The sequence below is a fragment of the Lepidochelys kempii genome, chromosome 8, assembly GCF_965140265.1.
Source record: "Lepidochelys kempii isolate rLepKem1 chromosome 8, rLepKem1.hap2, whole genome shotgun sequence".
NCBI classification, from domain to species: domain Eukaryota; kingdom Metazoa; phylum Chordata; order Testudines; family Cheloniidae; genus Lepidochelys; species Lepidochelys kempii.
This window is the reverse complement of record NC_133263.1, coordinates 51,457,277-51,484,041: the sequence shown is the minus strand read 5'-3', so window position 1 is coordinate 51,484,041 and position 26,765 is coordinate 51,457,277. Positions and strand designations below refer to the sequence as shown.

The following is a 26,765-nucleotide window of genomic DNA, read 5'->3' as shown; positions in this document are numbered from 1 at the left end:
GAGAGCACAGACTGGCATTTAAACTGCTTTTCTAGCAAATCCTGTGCAGATGGACAAGGATTCAGGGATGACTTTCATTACTGTGTTTATGACAAGGGAATTAACACTAAGAAAACCTCTTGTTGGGAAATGCGGAAACTAGCAGATTTGTACTCTCTGTGAAGAGGAAGTAAGCTCTACAAATTCACCATTCAAGGTAAGTGATCCAGAATGGCTTGAAGGTCAATCCTAAATGACAGCTCACAGATTTTCAGATAACTGTTCTGTGAAGTACCATCCATAGAATGTCCTGCAGGTCAGTGCAGACAAACCAGAAATAGTTTTTGACCTGCCATGTTAATTGCTGGGTGCCTGGAGTTAGACTATACCAATACTGAGCACTATTGAAAAAATGCTGCAAAGACCACAGGGACAACCAAGAGATCAAAAATGAATATCCAGAAATAAATATTCAGGACGCTAATCACTGGGAATACTGCTGTACACAGCATTTAAGACCTGTCTACATTAAATAATTTATTCCCAACATGACTGAAACAGTTTCAATGAAGACCACGGTGGATTTGATTTAAATCTCTAGTAAGGAAGACTCAATTTAGTCATGGATTTCTACATAAAAGTGCATTCTTGTCGGATGTTATAACCTTAATACATATTCTTCACAACTCAAGAGACAGATGTAGGTTTCATTTTTAGAACGTACACACGATACATTTTTAAAGTGATTTATTTTGAAAACTTTTCAGGATTAGTTTTACAGCTATATCAGAAAATAAATGATTGTTTGGTTTTCATTTACCAAAGGTAACTGCAGAAGATATTTATGAAGTCATTGGGAGATGAACTATCATTAATATTTGGAGTGCTGTATTAGGAGGAGGAGAACATCACCAGACAGACATTTAAATTGTTTTATTTAACTAAAACAACAACATTAAGTGTTCTGGATTTTCTTCTTCAACAGCAAACATAATATTTTAACAAAACAAGCTAACTAAATTCAAAAATTCATAAAACATTCACATTTTTTAAAAAATCAGGTTTGTTTGTTAAAATTGTTTTTAACTAAAATAGTTAATGAAATTTTTAAAAAAAAAAAAACCAAAAAATCAAATCAACTATGTCAGCCAGATGACATGAGAAACTTAAAATATTGGCTTCTGTAGCTAACTTAGTTGTCTTCACCTTCATTTTCCTGTTTCTTCATAATCTGGAAAAGAAAAACAAGCTTTCCTGCTTTTTCAGGTCCAAAACGATTTCTCAATTTGGAATGAATTAGTCCAAAGGAAGAAAATATTCTTTCTACACCGGCAGAAGCAGCTACTGCTGTTAAAAGTGAGATTATCACTTCAACAGTCTCTGAATCCAAGTGCTTAAGTGACTTCCACCAGTTCACTGGTGTTGTCTTTCTTTAAAACCTCATCAGCAAACATATATTTCTTGAATGGTTCTTATTCCCAAACTGGGTCTCTTTTATAGCGTGCTGCCATTATAGGTTTTCCCTTCTAGTGAGAATGGTATGGTGGATCTCAAATCAATGAAGGCTACATTCAGAAAGACCTCAAGTCTTCTGGAATATGCTGCTCAAACAGTTTCACTTTTGCTTCTACTGCCTGTCCCTCCCTTCTCACATTTATCTCTAGACTTTTTCTCCTTGTCCAGATCTATTCTGCCCCCAACAATCTTCAATTCATCCAACTTTTTTGAAATTTTGCACTGTTAGAGAGAGATAAGGGATTGACTCTGTGTACACAAATTTGCAGAGGGACAATAGGGTTGAGGTCTTATTTCTCACGTCTATTTATTATTTATTTTAAAACATTTTTGTTGTTAACAAGCATGTTATCTCTGGAGACACAAATCCACAGTTTGAGAACTGCAAAACTAAGCATCTCTGATCGTATCTTCTAGACTGAGCACTTTGTCCCACTGGGTAGATGGAAAGATTAGCCTAAATGATCTATACAGAAGCCCCTGGAACCCATTAGATTGTGTCCCTAACCCATTAACTATTGAAATTCATTTATAAAACTTTTCTTAAACATTACATGAATATATTGTCTCATACCATAGAATTAGAATTTATAATCTCTATTCCATGATGAGATATCTTTGAGCTAGAATGTATCTTAATTAAAACTATTAAATAGTTTTTTCCTCAAAAATCGGATTTTTTTTTTAAATCACTGATTTTTATCCACCCTGATTAAGACAGGACTTAACTGTGTTTTGGATTCTGTCGCTGGCCTTGCTACAACCCCACTAACATGGTCTTTCAGCCCTGTCTACACTGGACTAGGAACAGTGTTCCCTGAAACAGTTTAGAACACTTTTATTGCAGAGACTCTGACCACAATGGCTGTTTAAAAAGTGTCTGAAATATGATTTGAACAGGTTCAGCATACACGGATTGATTTGAGCGTATACTGATACGCCTGATAAGTCGCTAATATTAAAAGTCTTGACCACCACCAAAGAAAAGCACTCAAGCCCAGTCTGTTGGCTACGTATGCTACATTCTGCTATGTATCGTTAGTGAAGGCACCTCAAAAAGGAAAACTGCCTAGCTTTAAAAACACTACTTTAAAATGCAGCTTGTCAGTGTGTAACAATGACAAGTGTTCTTACTGTCATGATACTTTCCAGCAGGCACCTGGAGGAGATTGTCAGTGCAGCAGAGCAAGAGTGAGGGCATGCAGAATCCAGCGGCATGCATATGAAGTCAAGCAGTTCAGCCATTGTACATTTAACCAAAATATTTTTGATAGAACTTACCCCACAGCATCCTTAAGGTCTTATGCTCCTTAACAGGTTCTAGATAAACACTGTTAACACTGTCAAGGTGATAAGTTCTTATTTCATTACGAATGATCTGATTATATTTAAAACAAATATTTTCAGTGATTCTTCTTTATGATCAGAGGCAGTGTTTAGTATCTTTCATGCCACACTGGTTGCCTGCAAGACATTTTTATTTACCTCCTAGTGATGAAGCTTTGAATTTCACACCATAGAAGAAAGACAAAAAGCAGGCAAAATAATTCCTTACTCATTAAAAATCACCACATGGAAAACCTGGCACCACTGTTAATGGCAGGCCAGATTTGGAACAGTTCACTGTTTGACAAAAAGAATCCTGGGAAAGATCAATGGTAGGCTGTTATTTCATGTCTAGCTAGGTTTATTTATTTAGGCAGGGTGGGGAGGGGGATAGGTGTGAGAAAGGAGTGGAGAGGGTAAATAGAAAGCCTAATTTCACAGGCAGGCTTGCTAATCAGAGAGAGAGTGTAAATGCAGGACACCAGTTATTGTAATTGACACTGGGGTTAAGAAATTCCTTTCCAACCCTTCACAATTAATGCATACTAAAAATACAGTTACAAGAACAATTGAAGTGCTATTAAAAAGCTACAGACAGACAGAACAGAAGTTAATTCCAGAAACACTGTGTGCGCACAGATACTACACAGCACAAGCTAGTCATTTCTTTTATTAGCAAAAGCCAATGAACAGTTTTTCCTCTTTGGACAACACTGCTGATCAACTCCAGCAAAGGGAAAGAACAAAGAGAGCCATCTCATTTTGCCAGGGAACGATGGTCAAAAGCATGAAAATAATATTAAAAAATGCTGAAAAATCAGTGACATTTTACATCTTCTCCAACTTTTCTCCAGTGTCAATACGACATGCAACAATATCACAGGGGATGAGGGCAATGAGTAGCTACTGTATCCTCCACAGATCCTTAAAAAGCAGGTTTAGGTGCAAGAAAGAGCATTTTCACTACTTCCAGCATAACAAAATGCTGGAGGTGAATATTTTTCTGCAGCTAAACAAAGTTGAAGCAGCTACTCTACACAGTTTTCTCTAGTGTTTTTGCACCACTTCCAATGCATGTTCCTCTTTGGCTATCAAGCCACACATTATTCCACACTTTGTAACTGACCAGGAGCAGACAGCTGGAGGTGCACAGTCCAAGAGTAGAAACAAAACATTTCAGTTATGAACCAGCCCATACCAGAAGCCTAAGCAAAGTAAGTTATGGTAGTTGGGTCTGAGATCTGCTTGCTAAACTCATTTATTATATTGGAAAGTATATCTCTGTGTGTATCCTATTTTAGATTAGCACCAGGGTCCCGGGAAGCAAAGAAAAAGTTGTAAACATTTAAATCTTTAATCTTCCACAAGACAGAAATACTATAGCTAATATCCCAGTGGAAAAAGATGACAGCCCAGCTAATGGACCAAACTGCTATAACTTAATGATTCAACTATTTCTCCCAGTTTTCACTGATCTGTACCATCAATTAAATGACCAAGAAACTTCATTCTCCAACTTCTAAAAAGAGGGGAGGACGCTCAAATCTTTGTCTTACTCTCTAGTGTTTTTAAAAGTAGATTAATAGATTCCAAGGCCAGAAGGGAACATTGTGATCATCTACTCTAACCTCCTGCATAACACAGGCTCTGAATTAATTCCTGTTTGAGCTAGAGCATCTCTCTTTTTGAAAAACATCCAATCTGGATTTAAAAATTGCCATTGATGGAGAATCCACTACAACTCTTGGGAAACTGTTCAAATAGTTAATTACCCTCACGGTTAAAAATGAATGTCTTTTTTCCCCATCTGAATTTGTCTAGCTTCAATTTCCACCCATTAGATCTTGTTATTTTTTTTCTGGTAGATTGAAGAACTATTATCAAATATTTGTTCCCCATGTAAGTACTTATAGACTGTGATTAGGGCTCCATGCTTGTCACGGAGGTCACAGAAGTCACAGATTTCTGGAACCTCCATGACGGCTGATCCCAGGGCCGCCCAAGCACCTGGCCCCAGGGTCGGCTGCTCAGGTGGCCCTGGGGACAGCCATACTGGCCGCTGTTGCAGCAGTTCCACAGCCAGCCACACCAGCCGCTGCTCTGGTGGCCCCGGGCAGCTCGCCCCAGGGACCAGCTCCAGGGGCCGCCCTAGGAAACCTACCTGAGCAAAAAAATCCTATCACTGTAGTAATGTGGTAGTTCTACTTTTTATTTCACAGCTATCTAGTGTGGGCTTTAAAAATATTTGGAATCCTCAGGACAAGCCTAGATGTATTTTATTTTCTAAAACCACTTACTATAATCTCTGAGCAATACTATAATATCTACACCAAAGCTTCTCTCTACCTAAAAAGCAGAGCTCATTTGACAGTTACTAAAAGCACACATTGCATGCATATATTCACATGACAAGAATACAGTACTGCAGACTCTTAGGGTGTGTCTACACTGCAATTAAAAACCTGCAGCTGGCCCATGCCACCTGACTCAGGTTCACAGAGCTTGGGCTAAGGGGCTGTTTAATTAGTGTAGATGTTCAGGCTTGGGCTGGAGCCTGAGCTGTAGGACCCTGTGAGGGGGGAGGTCCCTGAGCCTGGGCTCCAGTCCAAGCTCTAAAGTCTACACTGCAATTAAACAGCCCCTTAGCCTGAGTCCCACAAGCCGTGGGTGTCTAGTTGCAGTGTAGACATGCTTTAACCCTTAGAAAGCAGGGGCTATTTTTAACTACTGTATTGAACAGATTTTGGCTCATATGGTATTTTATTTTCTTTCCAGAAGGCAGTGTACTGGATAGTGGTGAGATGCACACTAGGATTCCTTTTCATAATAATGGATAGGATAGAAACCTGGAAACTAGAAGTGCTGAAAGACAGAGTGAAGGTGGACAACAATTTAAACATGAGTTTTCACTATGACATAGCAAGAGAGAGAGATCAATGCAATTTTTGGATGCACATGAAGAAACACCACATCACATAGCATAGATCTGCTGGGATTGTGGAATACCATGGAATATTATGTTAGTTTCTGAGCACTCCACTACCAGAAAGTGCTGGGTTTACAAACTGCAGTGAACTCCAAGATGGCACCACAAATAATCAGTGAGCTGCAAAGAATTACTTAAAGGTAGACAGTGAACTTGAATTCTAGTCAACTTTTTTAAAAGTCTGAAGTAGTTTTGCATATTGCACCTCCCCTAAATCCTACCAGTTTTTGTGGTACTACATTCTCATTTTCCTTTTTGTGTCTCATTTTCTCCCCATTGCTATGTGAAAGATCCACATGGAAAACTAATTATAAATAGACAACAGTCAAACTGATTAGAAAAAGTGCAGTCAAAGTAAACAATTTGTTACAAAAGATAGTAAACTGCACAAGGATGACAACTTCTCTAAACTCTTTCACTCATACTAATCAGTAAACACAAGTGTCTTATTACAATAGTAGGTTAAAAATAAATATCGTAACAGAGAAAACCCCACTGTGCAAGTCTCCAAATTTTGATGGCTTTGGCACAGTATGTGAAGACCCTAGATGTTCTCCAAACATCCAAACCACGTAAAAACCAAGGAGGCAGAGGAGAGTTATTTATGGCAAAGTCAAGTCAAAATTAGGTGAGATGAAGAAAGTAAGTCTAAAACGTTCCCTAACAAAAAAAATCAGAGATGTTAAATTGTGGGATCATGTACCAAGGGAAAACAGGGGAAGCATCTTAACTAGGAACATAAAACTACACTGGATAGAACAGTAAGTGCCCTGCAGTGCCACTGGGGATGGAGGAGACCGGTTAGATCGGGGTGGGCAAACTTTTTGAACCAAGGGCCACATCTGGGTATGGAAATTGTATGGTGGGCCACGAATGCTCACAAAATTGGGGGTTGGGGGTGTGTGAGGGGGTGAGGGCTCCAGCTAGGGGTGAGGCCAGAAATGAGGAGTTATGGGAGTGGGAGGAGGCTCCGGGCTGGGACAGGAGGTTGGGGTGCGGGGGAACGCGAATCTGGACTCTGGATGGGGCTGGGGATGAGGGGTTGGGGGTGCAGGAGGGTTCTCTGGGCTGGGACTAAGGGATTTGGAGTGTGGGAGGGGGATCAGGGTTGGGGCAGGGAGTCGGGGCACGGGAGGGGGTCAGGGGTACAGGCCCTGGGTGATACTTATCTGAAACAGCTCCTGGAAGCAGCAGCATGTCCCCACTCTGCCTCCTATGCAGAGGCGTGGCTAGACAGCTCTGCACACTGCCCTGTCTGCAAATGCCACCCCTGCAGCTCCCATTGGCTGTGGTTCCCAGCCAATGGGAGCTGCAGAGGCAGTGCTTGGGGTGGGAGCAGCGTGCAGAGCCCCCTGGCTGCCCCTATGTGTAGGAGCCAGAGTGGGGACAAGCCGCTGCTTCCAGGAGTCGCGCGGAGCCAAAGCACGCGCAGAGTGGGGCAAGCCCCTGACCCCGCTCCCTGACTGGAGCACTGGACCCTGGTCCCCAGTGGGAGCTCGAGGCCGGATTAAAATGTCTGAAGGGCCAGATGCGGCCTCCGGGCCATAGTTTGCCCACCCCTGTGTTAGATCATTTAGTCTCTCTAATTTCTGATAACTCAAATTTAAAAAAAATGAAGCATATGAGGGAAGAGGGGGCATTATGCTTATGATGGTAGCACCTATGAACCAACTAAGAAATGAACCTCATTGTGTTAGGAGCTGTACAGCGTAGTAGACACTCCGTACCCCAAAGAGCTTAAAAACGAAATAAAACTATTGAGGCTTCTTTTTAGAATTGAGCATAGCTTCCTTTGTATTTTGCACTGTGTGTGGTAGGTTGCCAACTTTATTATTAAGGCTGGGGTTTGGGTTTTTTTTTTAAGATTCTATTACAAGTCGAATCATGTTTCTTATACAAATCGACCTGGCATCCCTTAAAATGGTTATTTTGTGAGGGATGATTTGAATTTAAATTCCTTTTATGGGGACTTCCTATATTCCCCCCTTCTCCTCCTCCTGCTCTATTAAATGATACTGAGATTTAAAAATGACACAGATAACAGGATTTTAAAATGAACTGAGAAAGTAACAGGATTTTCTACTTGATGTTTTCAGACAACTTGATGTCACTTTAATGCTCAGAAGGTTTCCATTGGGTTACAGAGATAACAGGATTTACATGAGCAGCACAATTTTTAAGATATCCTGTTGCTGTCGTTAAAAATTTTACTTGTCCTGCAGACAAGTCTAGGTGATTTGTCACTTATGAGAGATGATAAATCAGTTGTCTCATGCCATCAGCAGGTGGATTTATCAAAGCCCCCAGTGGGATATTTCAATCTCTCCCTTCAAAATGCCTATGAACGGCTAAGTGAAGGAAAGCACAATAGAACAAATTGAGAATTAGAAACAGTTCAGATTTTTAAGAATGCTGTTCTCTTGCCCTGCTTTCCTGATAACACCTACCCGTTTTAACAGTAAACCTGGACTACAATACACAGAACTAAGCTCATATTTTGAACCCTCACTTACAAGGTTGCAGTTAAAAGCACATTGTGTTCAGAATATATTTCAAAAATGATCTTTTTCTCCCTTCCTAACCAAAGGGACACATATCATACCCCTTTGGAAGTATGAAACTAATGACAGTTTCCTTATAGCATTTCTTTTCTCCATTACATGTCCTTGCCAGTTGGTCACTGTAGGGCTGCTCATGAATACCGGAATGATGTTTATTAAGGAAAAAGGAGTTTTAAAGATTTTGAACAACTCCTCTTGACAAAGAGTTGCACAGATCGTGTAAATGCATTAAAAAAAATAGGTGACCACATCCAATGCTTAACAATGCCCATATAATTACAGCTGGAGGTGCTCCAGTGAAACACACAAAGATTGCAGATAAGCTATAATGTTCACAAGAGACAGCTAACACTAATCACAGTCTCTTTACTTTTGTTTTTTGTGAGGAAAAGGTTAATTAAAGTGATTTTAATCTGCTAATGTTTTAAGACAGCCTTGCCCTCGCTCCCAGAAAAACAATGAAGGCTGCCCTTGGAAGTCCATGAAGGGTGTATTCTAGAGGAAGAGTAATTTGGAATATCATTAACGACAGATAGGAGTCTGAAAGCAGCTAAGATATATGGAGAAGGAACAGGAGCTCTTCTGCAGTGTTTAAAAGAGATTCCCCTCTGGTCTAGTTCAGAGATTCTCAAAATGTGGCTCACGAACGACCTGCAGAGCACTTCCACAACTCCCTGTTCAAATAGCCAGGAAAAAGTGAAATGGGAAGAGACCTAGATACTAGAAGGAGATTTGGAAAATGGAGTCCCAAAGAGGCAGCACCCCTGTAAGAATATCTGTACCCTCCTCCTCCTCCTCAGTAACTCTGGTGGGTTGATTCGGCTTCTCATCATGGCATCACCAACAGTCACTTGGTACACCCCCAAAATCTCACATACCTATTTTTGACTCATAGGTTTAATCCTCTAGCTAAGTATTTTAAAGTCCTGCTCCGCTTGATGGTCAGAACTGCACCGATAGGCACAAGGGAAGCTATGCACAGTCCTCACAGGACAAAGACTATTATCATAATTAGACGTCTAAAAGGGCAGGGAGAAGTAAATGAAACAACAAGGGATCCTATAGGCTCTCCACCTACAGAAAAGTTAATTACCTCAAAATACAGTAATTTCTTTTCAAACAACTGAAAACAAGGAAGGTTTCAATATTAATTTTCATTTTTCACACTGTTAAAATATCCCTATAGCTTGGCAGTAAAATCTCTCTGATGACTGTCTTCTTTTTTGGCAAACATATAATTTTCCCGATATTTTCAATGCAACTGAGGGAAATATTTAATTCTTTGTACACCAGCCTTTAGGGACATGTCCACTTATTTACAGTGAGGAAGACTGCAGAGCTGGGGAGACAGTGAGAAATGGAGTAAACACTGATTTTGTTAGGTCCTAGATAAATAGCTATATTGTTCCTCTAACGTTCCTCAATAATCACATTCCCTTTCACCAGGTACCTAAGAGTTGACAGCATGTTTCAGATTGTTACAATTCTAAGGAAGTTCACACTTATTCCTGAACTACTTGAAAATGCACCCCCCCTTCTATCCCATAATACTGTCTTTTTACAAGACGCTGAAAAGCACAAAGATTTTTGGCCTCAGACAAAGGGCTTAAAAGCCTGAAAGCCATCATACAATACACACACAATTCACTTTATCCTACTTTATCCCAAGCACTGAGTCAGAGCCTGCTTTCCCCGCTGCAAGGAGGGGGAATGGGAATGGCCAGGTTCTGTCCCATTCTACAGTCGTTTCTGACTATAGGCCTATGGTATTTGTGCAATGTGGGCACAAGTCTCATAAAGTCGTTTATTGGAGCTGCTAAGCGCAGCTGTTCACCTCCTGCCTTGCCACCCACGCTTTACTGTGAGTATTAAGAACAAATCTAAAGGGTGAGGCAAAGAAGCCAGGTGGTAAATTTAAATAAATTACTTGGAAAACAGCTGGAAGACAAGAGAGTGGTCAGCCCACAAGTTAAGGGGCTGCCCTAGCATGTGCTGGTTTACATTCCAAGTAATTGGATTCAAATACCATCTGCAGAAGCAAACTACATTTTAAAATCACATGCAAATTAATTTGCCCCATAAACTTATTTTCCTACCTATTTCCAAAGTGGTGGTGCCTCCTAGATAACATCTGGTCTCTAAACTTGGAGGAGAACAGTTCAAAATTTAGAGTGGTGGCAGGTGCAGAACTTTTTGGAAACGATGCATTATTAAAAAATCTGTTTTGGTTCATTTGGAACGTCTTCCCTGACATAAATAATTGTTCATGGGTCTTTAAATCTTTAATTTTGTATCTAAACAATTATGAGCCAAGCAGAAGAGAGTTCCTTTGTGGAAATCTCAATAAGTTACTTTTGGCTTAGATTGTATTTGTACTTTTCAAAAAGAAAAATAAACTAGTTTTTTGGGCCTCTGTTGTTAAGGGACAACTGAGCAAAGAAAGCCAGTCAATTCCTCTTTAAATAAATTCTAAACTGACAGCATTAGGGTTTGAGTTCAGATTTGAAAAGGGGCGGGGGGGAGAGAGGATAACAGATGGAATAGTGCCCACAATGGCTAGTCATAACATTAAGGGGAACATGATTATTCAGAGCTTTGGAATTGTGTGCCAGCTCTTCATTACAGCTTCTGTACAGTTTCCAAGTAAGAAAGGGGGATGGGAGAAAGGGTTTGGGCAGAGGGGGGTAGATACTGTAGAGAAGAATATAAAAATATTACTGTTTTCCTCAGGCTGGGACATGTACCTTCTATGATATTAAACTACATCAAAGTCCACAAAGCTACTACTGAAAGTGCTCATATTCCGTGCCCATTTTAGCAGCAGCCTTTAACTTGGCAATATCTGCCTTCAACATAAACAGCATCCCCCCTTCACCCAACACTCTGCAGGCAAGTGTCAGAGAGAAATATCTGGCCTGTCCAGCAGCCTAGCTGTTACACAATTTGATAGAATTTGGAGCCCAAGTGGAAACCAGAGTTCAGGTCTCCTGCTGAATTCTTTGCTGTCAGGCTAGCAGTGCCACTACCATGCTACAGAAGCAGCACACTGAGTCCTAGTGGAGAAGGCAGTCACTAGTGATCCCCCTTGACAACTCAGTCAGTAGAACTGCTCATGGGCTCTGGCAAGGGTGGCGGGGGTGTTTTACACTCACCTCCCTTCTGCCAGCCCAACATGCAGCAAAATAATTCAACCCTTGTATTTTGTTCTTCGTCTCTTTAAAACGGATTACAAATTGTATTAGGTTTTGAAAGAGCAGAATACAATCTTGGTTTGGGGGAAGGATTGAAGAGGGGTAGGTCGCTAGAAAGTCTCTTTTGATGACTAAGTGAAAAGCCAGTGCAAATCAGAGCTTGGAATAAAGTCATCTGACATCAACTAGCCCATTGGATCTCAAACTTTTGTACTGGTGACCCCTTTCACATAGCAAGCCCCTCAGTGCAACCCCCACTTATAAATTAAAAAACACTTTTTTGTATATTTAACACCATTATAAATGATGGAGGCAAAGTGGGGCTTGGGGTGGAGGCTGGCAGCTCACAACCCTCCATGTAATAACCCTGTGACCCCCTGATGGGTCCTGACCCCCAGTTTGAGAACTCCTTAACTAGCCTAAGGACTAAATTTACTAGCATTGGTGGCAGGGGGAGAAAAATATATCTGCGCCCCTGTGTCCTTTTCACATCCCCAATTCTGCCCCTTCCCAAGAATGGAGGGAAATGGAGGAACAGCAGAAGGGGTCCTTTTCCCAGCCATCTCCGATAGATGCCCAGTCTTTAGGTCTCAATCCTGCTGGTCACAGATTTCCCAAGCAGATCTAGTCCTCACATCCTCAAAAGTTCTGGTCCCCTTCAGCTGTGGTCTTGAGGCCCCAGGGTTCCCTGCTAGTCACTTCAAATGCTGTGGGGTCTGGCTTCCAAAGCAGGTCCCTCTAATGCTCAGCTCCTGGCTGGTCAGAGCCCAGCCTCCTGCATGTCACTTTGCCAGTTCACTGGAGTCCCACCTCCATCCCATCATGCTGTTGTATACATTCCTGCTCAGGGGAACAGTGAAACTGAGTGGTGAAGGGAAGGAGTGGCACCTAATTGTTATAGCCAAGAACTGCAAAAAACACTCTTCCCTCTATGCACTCAGGCTTTGTTGCTCCCAATACTGCTGAATACCTCTCCCATGCACTGAGCAACAGGGTTTTCAAACCCTCACTACCAATAAATGCAGCAATAGGATCCAACATATGCTGAAGTCACTGGGAGCTGGATCAAGACCTATGTCATGTTTCATACACAGCTCTACAACACGTACAGTGCTCTAGTCTTAGCCCTCTCCTGAGCAGAGATTACCAGTTATGCTGAATTGTGTTTTCATTTTATGACATTGGACAAATGTCAATCAGGGGCTTAGCTGGTCTACTCTATTGTCTTGCTCTATTGCCAGAAGCTGGGAATGGGCAACACTTGATGATTACCTGTTCTGTTCATTCCCTCTGGGGCAACTGACATTGGCCACTGTCAGAAGACTGGATAAAGAGCTAGATGGACCTTTGGTCTGATCCAGTATGGCTGTTCTTATTAAAACATGAAACCAGAATATTATGGCGTTTCCTAAAACACAATGCAGAAGTAAATAGAAAGAGAAAGCAAAGTAAAATAAAGTTTACTTGAAGATGGATGACTACATTAAGTACTGTGTTCAACTACATCTACTTTGTGAAATTACAGGAGTGAGCTACTATTTTCCAAGGTTATCCAATACCTTGAGATATTAATTCCTCCATGAGGCTTAACTAAAAGCTGTGTAGCTGTTGAACACTGCACAGCTGTACCACCTACACTGATTTCTCCAAGCGTCCTAGACAAATAATCACATGCCTGGTGCCCCAGATTCAAAGCAAAAGCCCCATAAGCTCACAAAAGATATGGCTCAGAGCCTTGAACCAAGTCACCACTGGAAGAAACTACAGAAAAGGGGAGTGGGGAGGAGGAAAAAGTACAGCCCAGGGTCAGAGTAATAGCAACCCCAAACTGGAGCGGCCTTAGGAGGACCCTTCTTTAGGCTGTGCAGGTGGCTGCAGCAACAGACAGGTGACACAGCTTGTCTCCGGAGAAAATAAGAAATGAGTCAACTTCCTTAGAGTACAAGGCTAACTGATTCACAGTAACAACAACAACAGCTTTGAAGAAACCAACACATCCCATTCACTCCACTTCCCCCTAAATTCACAATGATCAGCGATGGAGATCAGGAAGAAAAGAAGTTACCCTAAAAAAACACCTTCTATCCTGGGAGTAAGAGAAAGGCTACATAGAACTCATGTCCAAGTTTGCATCTACCTAAATTAAAAACACATTGGTTAAAATGGAAATCTACTAGTCAGACAAGATTTCTTTCTATGAAAGGAACATATCCATTTTGAAATACAGCAGAAACTGATCCTAAAGAGGTGAACATCAAGCAGATCATGAAGAAGCCGCATCAATAAACATCTGGAAAGAAAAAAGGGATGCTGTGTCAGCTGTGGACTCAAACAGTTATCATAAATAGATGTCAAAAGTACAGTTAACAACATTTTGTTTGGTAGGACATTTCAGGGACGAATACGAGTGAGTAGTAAGTGATGTACTCTACGTTTTCCTTTACAGATTGTTATTGTACCCAGCTTGAAACACTGCACTTTTTTTTAGTATGTATTCATAACCCATTTGATACTAGTCATTAAAAAAAGCTATTGATGAAATTTTACTGAATACCAGTCTCTTTCAAAAATATATAAGATTCTTCCCAAACTGCACTTAGCAGGCCCCAAAGTGGATAAGATGGATTTATAAATCGATTTTGTGTTTATAAGATATCTGGCTGACTGAATATGGCAGCTGAAATCTCTTATGGCTAAGGTGAAGCAGTAGCTAATGAAGCTTCAGCCTCTGCTGCAAACTGTTGCCAACCTGAGTATGTAAGAATCCAGTTTCTGTTTTCTACACCTAGAGGATCACTATAAAGTCATTTTCTTATGCTTTTTTAATGTCCAGGACCATGGCAGAGTTCACAGCACTGACCAGTGCATAACAGGAACACAATTAAATTAAATAATCTTTCAGTGAGGTTAAGTATCACAGTAGGCTGATTTCACCTTTAGAGAATTGGTTCATATCCCAATCAAAAGGAAAATGAGTTGGATGGTCTCCTCCTAGTCTCTAGTGGACATTTACACCAACTGACTACAGATTAGAATTCCTAAGAAAGATCATGCCGCACTTCCTAAGGCCCGTCTGTGCTGGAAAAGATGGTGTCTGCGGGATCTCTTTCTTAATTTGAGTAACTATATTTGGACAGAAAAATGAGAAAATACTAGCAATTTATGGAACAAGGCACAGTATAGAAAAGCTCTGTACACCCTTCCTGCACACAACTCTGCCAGTACACATGATCTTTACTTGCAATGCCATTTACTGCAGTGCTAGACCGCTCCAAGTGGAAAGGCTGTCAACTTTGGAAGACTGAAACACAACCTTTTGTTGCAGACAAATATCCACTTGGGTAAGGTCGAAAAATTCTTCTGCTGCCAACTTAAACTGGATTTAAATCCATTATCCTCAGAGAGGAAAGGCTACTTTACACCTGAATCCACTAGGTCTTGGCTCGTGGTGGAAGGAAGGACTCAATGGAATTCATGGAAATACTACCAAGTAAACAGGTTTCAGAGTAACAGCCGTGTTAGTCTGTATTCGCAAAAAGAAAAGGAGTACTTGTGGCACCTTAGAGACTAACACATTTATTTGAGATAAGCTTATGCTCAAATAAATTGGTTAGTCTCTAAGGTGCCACAAGTACTCCTTTTCTTTTTACCAAGTAAACAATCACCATCATCATACTTCATTGGCATGATGAGGTATGCAAGTGCTCACAACATGCTGCAGTGGGACAGATCCTTTTCATGTCCATATGTCATTACTATCTACTTCTGATAATAGCTGGGTAGCATAATACTATCCCTGTCTTCTCATTTCCAATTGTCAAAAGAAGCTATGAAGTATCTGTTGATTTGTAAACAAACATTAAAATGGAGACACAGTATGGTGTATTTGCTATTGCTAGATACATATCTGTAATGACGTAAATGGTGCTAGAAAAGCCTTAAACGAACAACCAATAAAAAAAATGCAGTGATATTCCATTGGGAATCAATACTGTATGTTTGCTGTGCATCTGTTGTATGGAATAAGTTTTTCACAGCCCTCTCAACCAATCTAGGAAACGTAACAAATCTGGCTATTTTGAAGCAGTCTCAGCTGCAGTCAGTTCACAGAGAACATGCCACTCAGTAAGCCTTCCATTTCATCTTACTTCATTTGCATTACTCTTGTTCCGTGCTATATTCCTAAACAAGATCAGACAAAATTCCCAACTACTGTGGAAAACTGCTGTCAGTCAAGCCTCCTGGCAAACACCACTGAATCTGAAAGCATTACCCACTGGCACAGGATCTAAAATGTCTGTAAAAAGATGTCAGGCATGTATGTCAAGTGATTTTGCCAGTATCATCTTTGCCTTAGGGTTTTAAATTCCAGTCTTGGTAGACAATATTATCAACAAATGTATCAAAGAAAAATTGTCCATTTATTTAGGAATGTATAAAATGCACCCCCATTAAGTGTCTGACCGGTCATACAAATGTAAGCAAACGTTGATCAATGTCAGCTGAACTGAGCTCCTTTATCATCACCTCAAATCAGTCCATTATCACTCTGAGTAGATAAGCTTTACACTGTGTCCTAAAGGTCAACAAACTTGGGCTTTGTTGGCTCAAAATTGGGGAATGCAAATACCTGAATTCCCAGCTGAGAACATCTCCCTTCCAGGGCTTAAATCTAGGGAGTGTTAGACGCTTTTCAGATGATTGTCCAGAGCTGTGACAGTACAAAGGGAAAGAAACAGATTTAAAGGCAGTCCCAAACATGAAACTATGTCATCTAAAACAGGCAAACAAAACACTGGATTAGGTCTCAGGAGATCAAAGTTCCATTGGCAAATTTCTTGCGTGTCCTTCGGCAAGTCACTTGATCTATTTGTGCCTTATTTACGCTATATCTACACCTGTCCAGTGGGTAGAATCCTTCTCTACTTCACAGCAACATTTTGAAGATAAATCCATTAATGTTTTTGAGGTGCTTAGATACTAGAGTGATGAATACCATAGATAAATTAGACATTTTCTCTACTCTCAGACACAGCATTATTAATAAAGAGCTCATCAGCTGCAACAACAATTAAATAATTGCTCAATACCTTGAAAAGACTCTGAATACTAGGCTCAACCCTCCACTTTTATGCAGAATCAAAAATCTCACTATTATTCAGTGTTCTGAGTAACACTGCAGTTCAACAGTTCCCCATCTATAGGGGGTTAAAGGGCTAGTGCACTAGTCTACTGTGCTAACATTACAAGATAAATAGGTGTGAAAAATAGCTCTCTATATCGAAAACCACCTAACCATCTCAATGGATGTGGGTAGCCAAAAAGCAAATACATTAAATTCTCAACTACCTATGCTATACAGAAATAGCAATTATCAAGAAAGACCCAACCACGCTCAGTTCCACCCACATTTCCTCTAAGTACCAGTAACAAAAGGCTACACACAGGATATATCCTCTTTAAGAGGAAATGGACAGTTAATTCATTATACTTCACTCACAGTTACGTGGAGACTTCCTCTTTTAGGAAACAAAATCCAAGAAAGGAAACGAAAAATAAATTTCCATGATTTCAAGCTTGTTCAACCCAACCCCCCTCAAAGTTCATATAGAATGAACCACTCGGCTGTCCATACAGTAGCACTGACCCTTTAACACCACAGGGAAAAGTTTGTGTAGGGGAAAACACCCTTTAGTGCAGTGACTGGAGAGCTGCCATCTAGCAACAACTCTGAGCCTTTCAGAGCTCTAAAAGCCTTACTGGCTTAATGAATGCTTCTTTTCTTCCCCCTTCCACTGGATTCCACAAAATGAAAAATCTCAGAACTGGCAAGATCACTGATGACAAAATGTCCAAAGATGGGGCAACATTCTTGCCAGTCCCAGAAAATCATACCTATTAGCTATGAAAACAACTCAAAACCATTACAGGAAAGACAACAACCTGGCAATACTATACTCCCAAATTCCCAGTCTTTATATTTTAATCACTGAAATCTTGTTAAGGTGAAATATCAAGAAAGAAAACAATGGACTTTGATGAAGCATTACCAACTGTTTGGGTGTGATAAAAAAATGCTAGTTTCCCAAGAAACTACCTAGAAGAATTGAAATCCTCATTTCCTCACATGTATTGCTAAATCACATCTCATTCCTTTACAAGACCTAAAAAAAACACACCAAACAAAAAATAAACTCTGTTCCTCTCCACCTCTGTCAAAACCCTTGGCTGTGCCATGGTCTTCTACCCCCTAGCCTACTACAACCTCCCTGACACTTACCTTGCACCTCTACAGTCTACCCAAAATAATGTCCCAAATTTGTCTTCCTCTCCCACCAGTCCTTTCACTGCCAGTATACCTCCTTCACATAAAATTCAAAAAATTTTTCATCCTCTCATTCAGTGTTCTGCACATCAAAATATTTTCTCCCATCTCTCTCCACAACCCCCTTTTCCAAAATGTGACACGGTTATCTTCCCCCTATGCTGGCCCTTCTCCTCGAATAACTTCCTAGAACTCAAAAAGAAAAGGAGTACTAGTGGCCCCTTAGAGACTAACCAATTTATTTGAGCATAAGCTTTCGTGAGCTACAGCTCATGAACTCCTGAGCCATGCAACCTCCATCAAGTTCTGCTTTTTATCTCTCCACAGCACACATTTTCACTCCCATCTTTGCTTTTAAAAACTTATTTGTATGCAAATTTTAAAATAGAATATTACATATACAATCAAAGAATAAGAGAACTTCATAATATTGTACTGCGTAATACTCTCTCTAGTTCCAATCCCATTGTCTGTTGTCATCTGTGTCATCAATCTAGACTACAAACTCCCTCAGGGCAAGGACTGTGTCTTTTGTCGGTAAAGCACCATGCATATCTATGTTGTAGCACTGGACAGATATCTATTTTTACTTATCAGCTTAAACAGAGGAAGTACTATATATTTTCTATCAAGCCATTAATGCATGCATCCTACTGTAGTGAAGAAAGAGGTGCTTGTAAGTTTTAATCAAGCCAAAAACTAGTCAAGGTGCACAAGTATTCTCATGCAAATCGGTATCAGACAGACTGCACATCTGCTGTTTTCCCAAAGTTTGCAGGATGAATGTGTTAGCTAAGCGCTGGCCAGAGCTTAAAGAATAGAGCCTAATTTTTAATGCTGTACAGCATTTAATACAGCATTCCCAGCTGTAAAAGTTTTCTTCAGAAGATAAAAGTTCACTAGTTTAGATTCTTTATTTCTATTTACTGGAGCACAAACGACTCCCTTCAGTTCCCAATGCTTACCTGATATTATTGATCATCTTGCTACTTCAACTTAGAAGGACAATACAAACTTGCTTTTTTAATTAACTAAAAAAATAAAATAAAAAAATTTTTTTTTTAAAATTACTTTTAATGAATTAAGAGATTTTATTTTCCCATGTTTAAAGACCACATACTGATCATCAACAATGGAAAAACTGAACATAAAGTGCTGTCAAAAAATGGAGCAAAATATTTTCCTATTACTCCATTCAGTTATAGTCATCTTAGGTGTTTACCGTGCTTACAAGTGATAGAAAACCCACACCATAGGCTTGTCTATACAATGCTTTAGTTTAGTCCATACTAGAGGGATGTAAATCTGAATCTGCCCTAAGTGACCCATGTGGACCCTGCTGGTGCACAGTACATTCCCTAGTGCATGTTATAACATGGTCTGTGGGACTAAATCACCTTGGAGGCAAACCCATTGTGATTTTCATGCTTGCTATGACCTTTTAAAATAGGGTTTTTTTTAAGGATTTTACACACACACACAGGAATAAAACAGAAATCTCAGCTACTTTTTATTGGCTCTATAAATATATCAGTTGAAAGGAATCCATGATCTCAGAGTAAGTCAATAGGTCACAGTTATGTTCCTCTTATCGTCTCTATTTTTTTCTATTGTTTAAAAATAGGAAACAGCAGCACACGAAAATGTTCAGACAAAGATAAATAGTCTGGCTGAAATACAAGAGTCGGGGAGCTAAAGTTTTAGAAAAAGAGTCATCCTAAATCTATCCCAACATGCCTAGATATTGTTGGGGCCTCCAAAGATTAAGAGTCATTTTAATATATGAAATGATATGTAATTCCTAGGAAAAAACACAACAAGACAAGACTCCAAGTCAGGCTAAACTCTGAATCACGCCATGTATTGATTAACGTTAATGTAACTAACATTCTCTGTGGTTCATCTTCTTAAACATAATAAGGTTAATTACTCCTATACTTAGCTTTATTGCAGAAAGAAATAGCAAGAAAGACTAGGCCAGATCCAGTCCTGAGACACACCAGCTTGATTCAAGGCTGTCAATACACCAGGAAAAGAACAGGGCTCCCAGTGATGGAAAGTCCACCTAGAATGGGTGTTGCAATAGCACAAAATGTCCTCATCTCTCACTCCCCTGAGCGCACTTGCAGCTGGCCAGTGGAGGCAGAACTGTCCATGAAATGGGTATAGCCAAATAAATCAGGGGACACAGTGGAGAATTCTCTGAATCAATCGAACATCAGATTTGTGACTGCAAGGGGAGGGCAGCAATAAATCCTCTCTGGGTACAGCTGTCCATTTGCAATTTGTATCAAGCTCGTTTATTTAAAACCTTCACTTAAATTAACCTCTCTTCTTTAGACGGCCATAAGGGACCTAACCTAACTATTTTTGCCTGTAATAAATGTAGCTCCTACTTCCTTTTCCATTTGATTCTCTTAAATTAGTTTTAACTAATATCTTATGGTAGCTCTTAAAGCCTACAACCAGGTTGGACCCCATGATGTTAGGCATTGTACAAAAACATCATAAATGACAGTCCGAAAGAGGCCTTATCCTCCCAACCCATTTGTGCCTTGTACCACAATTCTAGTTTTCTCTTTCATTTTGAATTAAAGTCAGTGCATCAGAAGAGGAACTTTTCCATAGGTTTTAGGTTATTCTTCCTTTTACATTTTAAAAATAAGTAATGGATTTTTCAGCCATCAGTATGCACAGAGGAATGAGGAACCCTTCAATCTGTGTAGCGAATACTCCCTTCCCCACCCTAGCAATCTCTTTTTCCACCATGCACAAAGGATGTGTACACAGCTCACAGGATTGGAGGAAGAGATGATGAAAGTGTCCTAGAATGCTGTGCATTAGCGCTTATACTATTGCTATCAAAAATATAGCTGCACCATTGTTGAAAAACAGAAAAGATGTTTCTTAAATGTAGATAAGATCAAAGAAGGAAACAATCAGCATGTAAAGATGAATATACAAGAATTAGCAGACACCTGTATGCTTTATTTTCTACACACATACACAAAATACTTTGATAATTCCAGTTTCATACATTTTTAATACCCTTGCTCTTCAAAATTAAGTTTAAAATTACTAACTTAAAAAAAATTTGACAATCATTATTGTAAAGTTTTCAACCTGATGAGACAGAAGATAAATCTGGCAAGATCTGATTCTTCCCCTACCACACAGGACATTTCATACAAATGCTGCAATTCTAGCTGTATAATTCATTGTTACACAGTCTATGGACAGTCAACCAGCCATACTGTTCAACATAATTGCTCATTTTTACTGTTGGTATTGAGGGTACAGAGAATTCAGCCTTAGTCTGTTTTTGTTTGTTTATTTATTTTGAATTAGAAGGGGGCCGATTTGAAACATCTGTAGGTGCTTTAGAATATCTTGTAAAGGGACATTTGTGTGTGTGTATAAGGGAAATATTATGGCTCTTAGTGAAGAAAAGACAGAATCTTTCCTCTTACCCAAACTGCTCACGTGCTATGACTCTAAAGCAAGACATCAACTAGTACACATCAGTTCTGTCTCAAAACTGGTTCCAGGAAACAGCATCCCACAATATGCACATAACTTGTGTTTCATGAACAATTAAAACTAGCATACTGACAAATAGCATATTTGCTATTACTGTCCGTTATTCAGATACCAAGCTCAGAGAAATCAGATTTCAGAATTAACATTGTCCTTGAGTAAGGCATTATATGTTAATGGATTTATGAGGTCATCAGCTATTCATTTAAGCATAAACTGTCAAACCTGCAAAAAACAGTGGAAAAAAGAAGCTAAAGATTAGCTCTTGAAGTTAACTCAGGAAATACAGAAATAGCTAGACTATGATTTAGATATATCACAGCGAGGATAGACAAGACCTGTGTCACTCTGCAATCACATCCCAGACATTGTAAAGTCCTACTGCATTCACATCATTGTCATACCACTTGCATAACACAAAGACCAATAATTATTGTATATTACGACTGAATCCTCTTCTCTGTGCTTACAGATGAAATTTTACCAGCTCCACAATTGGACCAGTTCCCCTAACAATCATGAATAAGCTCCGTGGATACATGCAAGCTGAACAGTATGTAGTTACCGAACAGAGATGCACAAAAATAATCAGATTTCAGTAAGAGGGCAGAGAACTCATTTGTTTTTAAATAATTATTTCCATTGTTTGAATTGTTTGAATCACTTCTCAGATCATTAACTTTCATTTTGAAAGGTTTCAGAATGGTAGCCGTGTTAGTCTGTATCAGCAAAAACAACAAGGAGTCCTTGTGGCACCTTAGAGACTAACAAATTTATTTGGGCATAAGCATTCATGGGCTAAAACCCACTTCAAGCTTATGCCCAAATAAATTTGTTAGTCTCTAAGGTGCCACAAGGACTCCTCGTTGTTTTCATTTTGAACAATCCAAAAGCATACTTTGTTGTGTTCATAAAAGCATTAAGAAAATAAATAGCTATTATGTAACTCCTCTTCTTGCCATGACAGAAAACTGTACTTAACATTTCACATTAGATATGCTTCCCACTCACTTATTCACAGTGAAATAGTTAGTATTAATTTATTAGACAACAGACAGTAAGGCTGGGCTTTCCCTTAGCTATGCCACTGTGCAAGTCTTTCTTCAACCAACTGTGCAAGTCTTTAATGCTATAAATAACTAAAATATGTTATACATTTGTCACTTGTAGATTTGAAATCCATATTTAGTTGTGTACAAACATGGCATTGCTTCAATTTGACTTACTGCCCACAAACTTAGTCAGATCAGTCTGTGAAAGGATCACAAGCAATAGTAAGCAGGCCGAAATATTTGTTTACTATCTAAACAAAATGCAGTTCTGCAGGGAGGAAGAGAAGACAATACTACCATCAGATCTCTTCATCTGAAGACAAGAACTAGTAATTACTTAGTTTTGATAACAACTAAAAAAAGCCCTGCAGCCCTTGGGTTACAAAATTCACTTTTATTGAACAATCACGTGTGAATACATCACTAACTTCCATAGCTTTTGAGCCAGTTGTACTGGTACACAGGCAAATCAGACTATTTCTGCCTGCACATGTGTGTCAGACATCACAAAACAGGATGTACACTGTGACTTTATCAACAACTAACGTTTTACACCATGGCTAATTTTGAAATTGCATTACTGTTTCCACTAATACCCAAGGTTATATCCTGTAACAATCAGATTGTCTGGTGCCAGACATTCTCCCCACAAGTACATTCTCATTTTGCTCCACAACTTGACCTTAAGAAAAATTCTAAACAAGTATACAGCTCAGTGCTAAACTGCTCTCTTCTGTACTCTGTTCACACTAACTTTCTAAAAAAAACCTCCATTATGTTCTGTAATCACTAACACATGAAACTGATACTACTGAAAGGAAAGAGTTATCGGTGTAACTATGTTGTTAAGCACCACTTTGTGTAGTACTATAAAAGACACAAGACAACAATCATCTAATCTCCCAGCACTGTCTACTAACGGTTTCAATATGAAGGATGAAGATCTTTTGGATATGATGCATCTTCCATAGGAATCATGGCCTGATTTACCCACTGATACCTGTCAAAGACCAACTTTGGTGGTACCCACTAAAACTAAGAGCTGACAATTGTTTCTCAGCCACTAGGTATTCTCAGGCATCCTGGAAATAACATGTTTCTGCTTCAGGAGCCATGCTACTAGCTGACACACAGAGAATGACACTCGCATCAAAGACCTCTTGTTCCTAACCATGTAGACTATGAACAAGTTGGGAAGTCTGGTCAGGATTCAGAGGGATAAAATTAGTGTCCTCTAGAGCAGTGCTTCTCAAGCTATCTGATGTGGGGGACCAGCAATTTTTTTTTCCGATGTGCACGCAAACTGGCAGCCGATGGCTCGCGGACCGGCACCACTTTGAATAGCACTGCTCTAGAGTGAAACCGTGAGGATAAGAGAGGTTCGGATTTAATCAAGAACCTGTGAAGCCCTTTGAGTTGTGTTAGGTAGAAGTAATATAGCAACTATGTACTCAAATATTGCAACCATTAAGAGCACAAGACACGTTTGGATTGTCAAGTATTTCCCTAGAGGGAAAGCAAGATCCTGGCTGGAGTAATCTTCACTCAGAGGCAAGTAACAGGAGTAACTATGGTGAGATGCTTTGAGCAAATAGAAGGGAAGGCAGGACTACAGAAAGACAAATAAAACACTATTCCACTATTTAGACACTGGTCAAGAGACTCGAGTTTCATGATGTTTCAACTTAGAGCATATACTCCTGCTAAAAACAAAATCAGAACCCGGGAATAGGCTGGGCATACAAGTCAGGTTTATTTTAGGAGGTTACATACCAGGGAGGGTTTGAGAAAGAATAGGAAATAACACTGGGTCTTGTACAGCAGCCAGTTTGCTAAAGATTGTAATATCCTTTTCCAGACTTTCATCAACCTTTACTATAAATAATAGAGATGTCAGTTTAATATACAGCAGTAACTATGGAGCCACAGGACCAACCATATCAGTATCTTCCAAGCCTTTAGTAATTCATTAATAGTAATCAGAAACCCTGCTGGCAAGGGGAGCAAATGAAGCACTGTGCACACTTGTGTCCTATACGTGACTACTAGCAACACAAAAGGTTTACGTGTAGATTGTTGCATGATAACATCTTTGTATTTGTTGGATCCTAGGGTACTTTATAAGTCAAATACAGGATGTTCAAATTAAAGTCACAGTACAACGGGTTTCAACGTGCACTGCTAAGCATAAACATCTTGACATTTTAGCATGGGGGGGGGGGAATCACAGGGTATTTTAACTAGTGCTTCCTGCCAACAACTTTGTAAAACTGCTGGTTTTAAAAGCCTATTTTTTTTCCTCGGTGGGAATTATAAATTGCTGCTAATCAGAACTCTTTATCTAGGGACATTCAACAGTTGCAATCACCAGAAAAGAAGGATGACTGCAGAAACTAGAAATTTTCGTCTGTTCATCACTTTTCAACCTGCTGCCGAATCTCTGATGGAATCCCTCGCCAGCCACTTGACAAAGGGGACTGTAAACAATAGCACATTCTGAAACCTAATCTGTAGGGCTGTTTCTGACAACAGAGTTCACAGCTGAACAGAGCTGCTCTTTTAAGGGCGGGGGGGGGGAGATGGGGAGAGAGCAGAGGCTGCGCCAGGAGTTTAGCTTTACATACATACTCTCTGTCTCTAAGTTACTCTGTTTTCATTATTCACTTGCAAAGAGTTGACTGCAGAGAAGGCTCCAAGCAGCTTCTCAACCCTCAGACATCGTTTATATTGCTTTGGTTTGATGTCAGCTACAGCTTCACAGTAACAGGCAAGAAAGCACCTGCATAAACGTGATTTCAGCAGGAGCGCAACACCACTCCTCCCCAGTATCTGAGGGGAGACCTCCTCCCGCCGCCCCATGAGCTTCCAAAATTCTGGGGCGTGCGACAACGACTCTGGTTTCCAGCCTCTTCGCCGTCCCCGTACGTGCGCCCAGAGCCCATGAAATTGAACCAAAGGTTTGCGCGGAGGCACAGCTCCCATGGGCAACAGCGTGCCCGAGGGGCTGCCCGGTGAGCACGGGGGGAGCGGGGACGCAAGGCGCAGCGGGGGCGGGGGGTTGCCCGCTGAACACGGGGGCGCTAGGCGCAGCGGGGGGCTGCCCGGTGAGCACGGGGGGAACGGGGACGCAAGGCGCAGCGGGGGCGGGGGGTTGCCCGCTGAACACGGGGGCGCTAGGCGCAGCGGGGGGCTGCCCGGTGAGCACGGGGGGAGCGGGGACGCAAGGCGCAGCGGGGGCGGGGGGTTGCCCGCTGAACACGGGGGCGCTAGGCGCAGCGGGGGGCTGCCCGGTGAGCACGGGGGGAGCGGGGACGCAAGGCGCAGCGGGGGCGGGGGGTTGCCCGCTGAACACGGGGGCGCTAGGCGCAGCGGGGAGCTGCCCAGTGAGCACGGGGGGAGCGGCGGCGGCGCTAGGCGCAGCGGGGGGAGGGGTTGCCCGGTGAACCCGGGAGCTCCTCACCGTAGACCCGGGCCCAGCCCTGCTGCTGGCACACCGACTCCAGCAGGATCCGGTCCATCACGCCCGCAGCGGCTCCGTCCAGCTCCTCCGGCTCCTGCCCCGCGAAGGGCTCCTGCCCCCAGGGCGCGGGCTCGCCGGGGGCGCCCGGGGGCGGCTCCATGCTGCTGGGGGCGGGCCGCCCGCTCGCTCCGGCCCGGACCCGGCTGCTGCCCTCGTGCCCCCGCTCACTGGGCGCCCCGGCCCGGGTCCATCCCTCTGGTCCAGCTCGCTCCCGGCCAGGCCCGGCCCCACGTCTCCCCTCCGGCCACGGCTCGCGCAGGGGCCGCCGCTGGCTCGCGCTCCCTCTCCGGCGGCGGCGGCTCGGCTTCTCCCAGAGACCGGGCGGCGGCGGGCGGCATCCCAGGGAGATAGGCAGGAGCAGCGGAGAGCCGAGCGCCCGGCCGCATGGACAAGCAGCGGCCGGAGCAAAGCCTCCGCCAGCCCAAAGCAATCGCCCTCCGAGTCATCCACCAGCATTTAGGCGGCTGCTGCTGCTCCGAGAAGGGGAAAGGTGAGGGGACGGGACACACCAGCTGCAGGGTCCCGGGGTTACACCACAGGGAGCAGCTCAGCGCCCGCTTGTCAGAGTCAGGCAATCCCAAACCAGCGCCTCCCTCCTCATCCGCACCATGGGGAGGTCCCGTCCAAATCCCAGTTTTGCATCTCAGCCCCCTCTGCCTGCTCCATGTGCTGAGAAACCCAGTAGCTCAGCTGGACTGTCCCTGGCCTAGCGCACTGAGAGGGAGGGAGGCAGGCTCCCCATTGGCAAGTCATTACTCACTCCCGGTTTCCCC

At 41.6% G+C, this 26,765-nt stretch overlaps 1 protein-coding gene across 4 annotated transcripts in view; it reads right to left on the bottom strand.

Annotated features, from left to right (window-relative positions):
- The window catches only part of RASAL2 (RAS protein activator like 2), a 269,432-nt gene extending 243,100 nt beyond the window's left edge, over positions 1 to 26,332 (bottom strand). For all 4 annotated transcript variants that reach the window (XM_073356487.1, XM_073356488.1, XM_073356489.1 and 1 more), the window contains exon 1: positions 25,933 to 26,332. In XM_073356487.1, the coding sequence (XP_073212588.1) occupies positions 25,933 to 26,092 (160 nt within the window). In that variant the 5' untranslated portion in view covers positions 26,093 to 26,332. The remainder of the gene's footprint in view (positions 1 to 25,932) is intronic.
- Between the last annotated feature and the right edge of the window lie 433 nt (positions 26,333 to 26,765).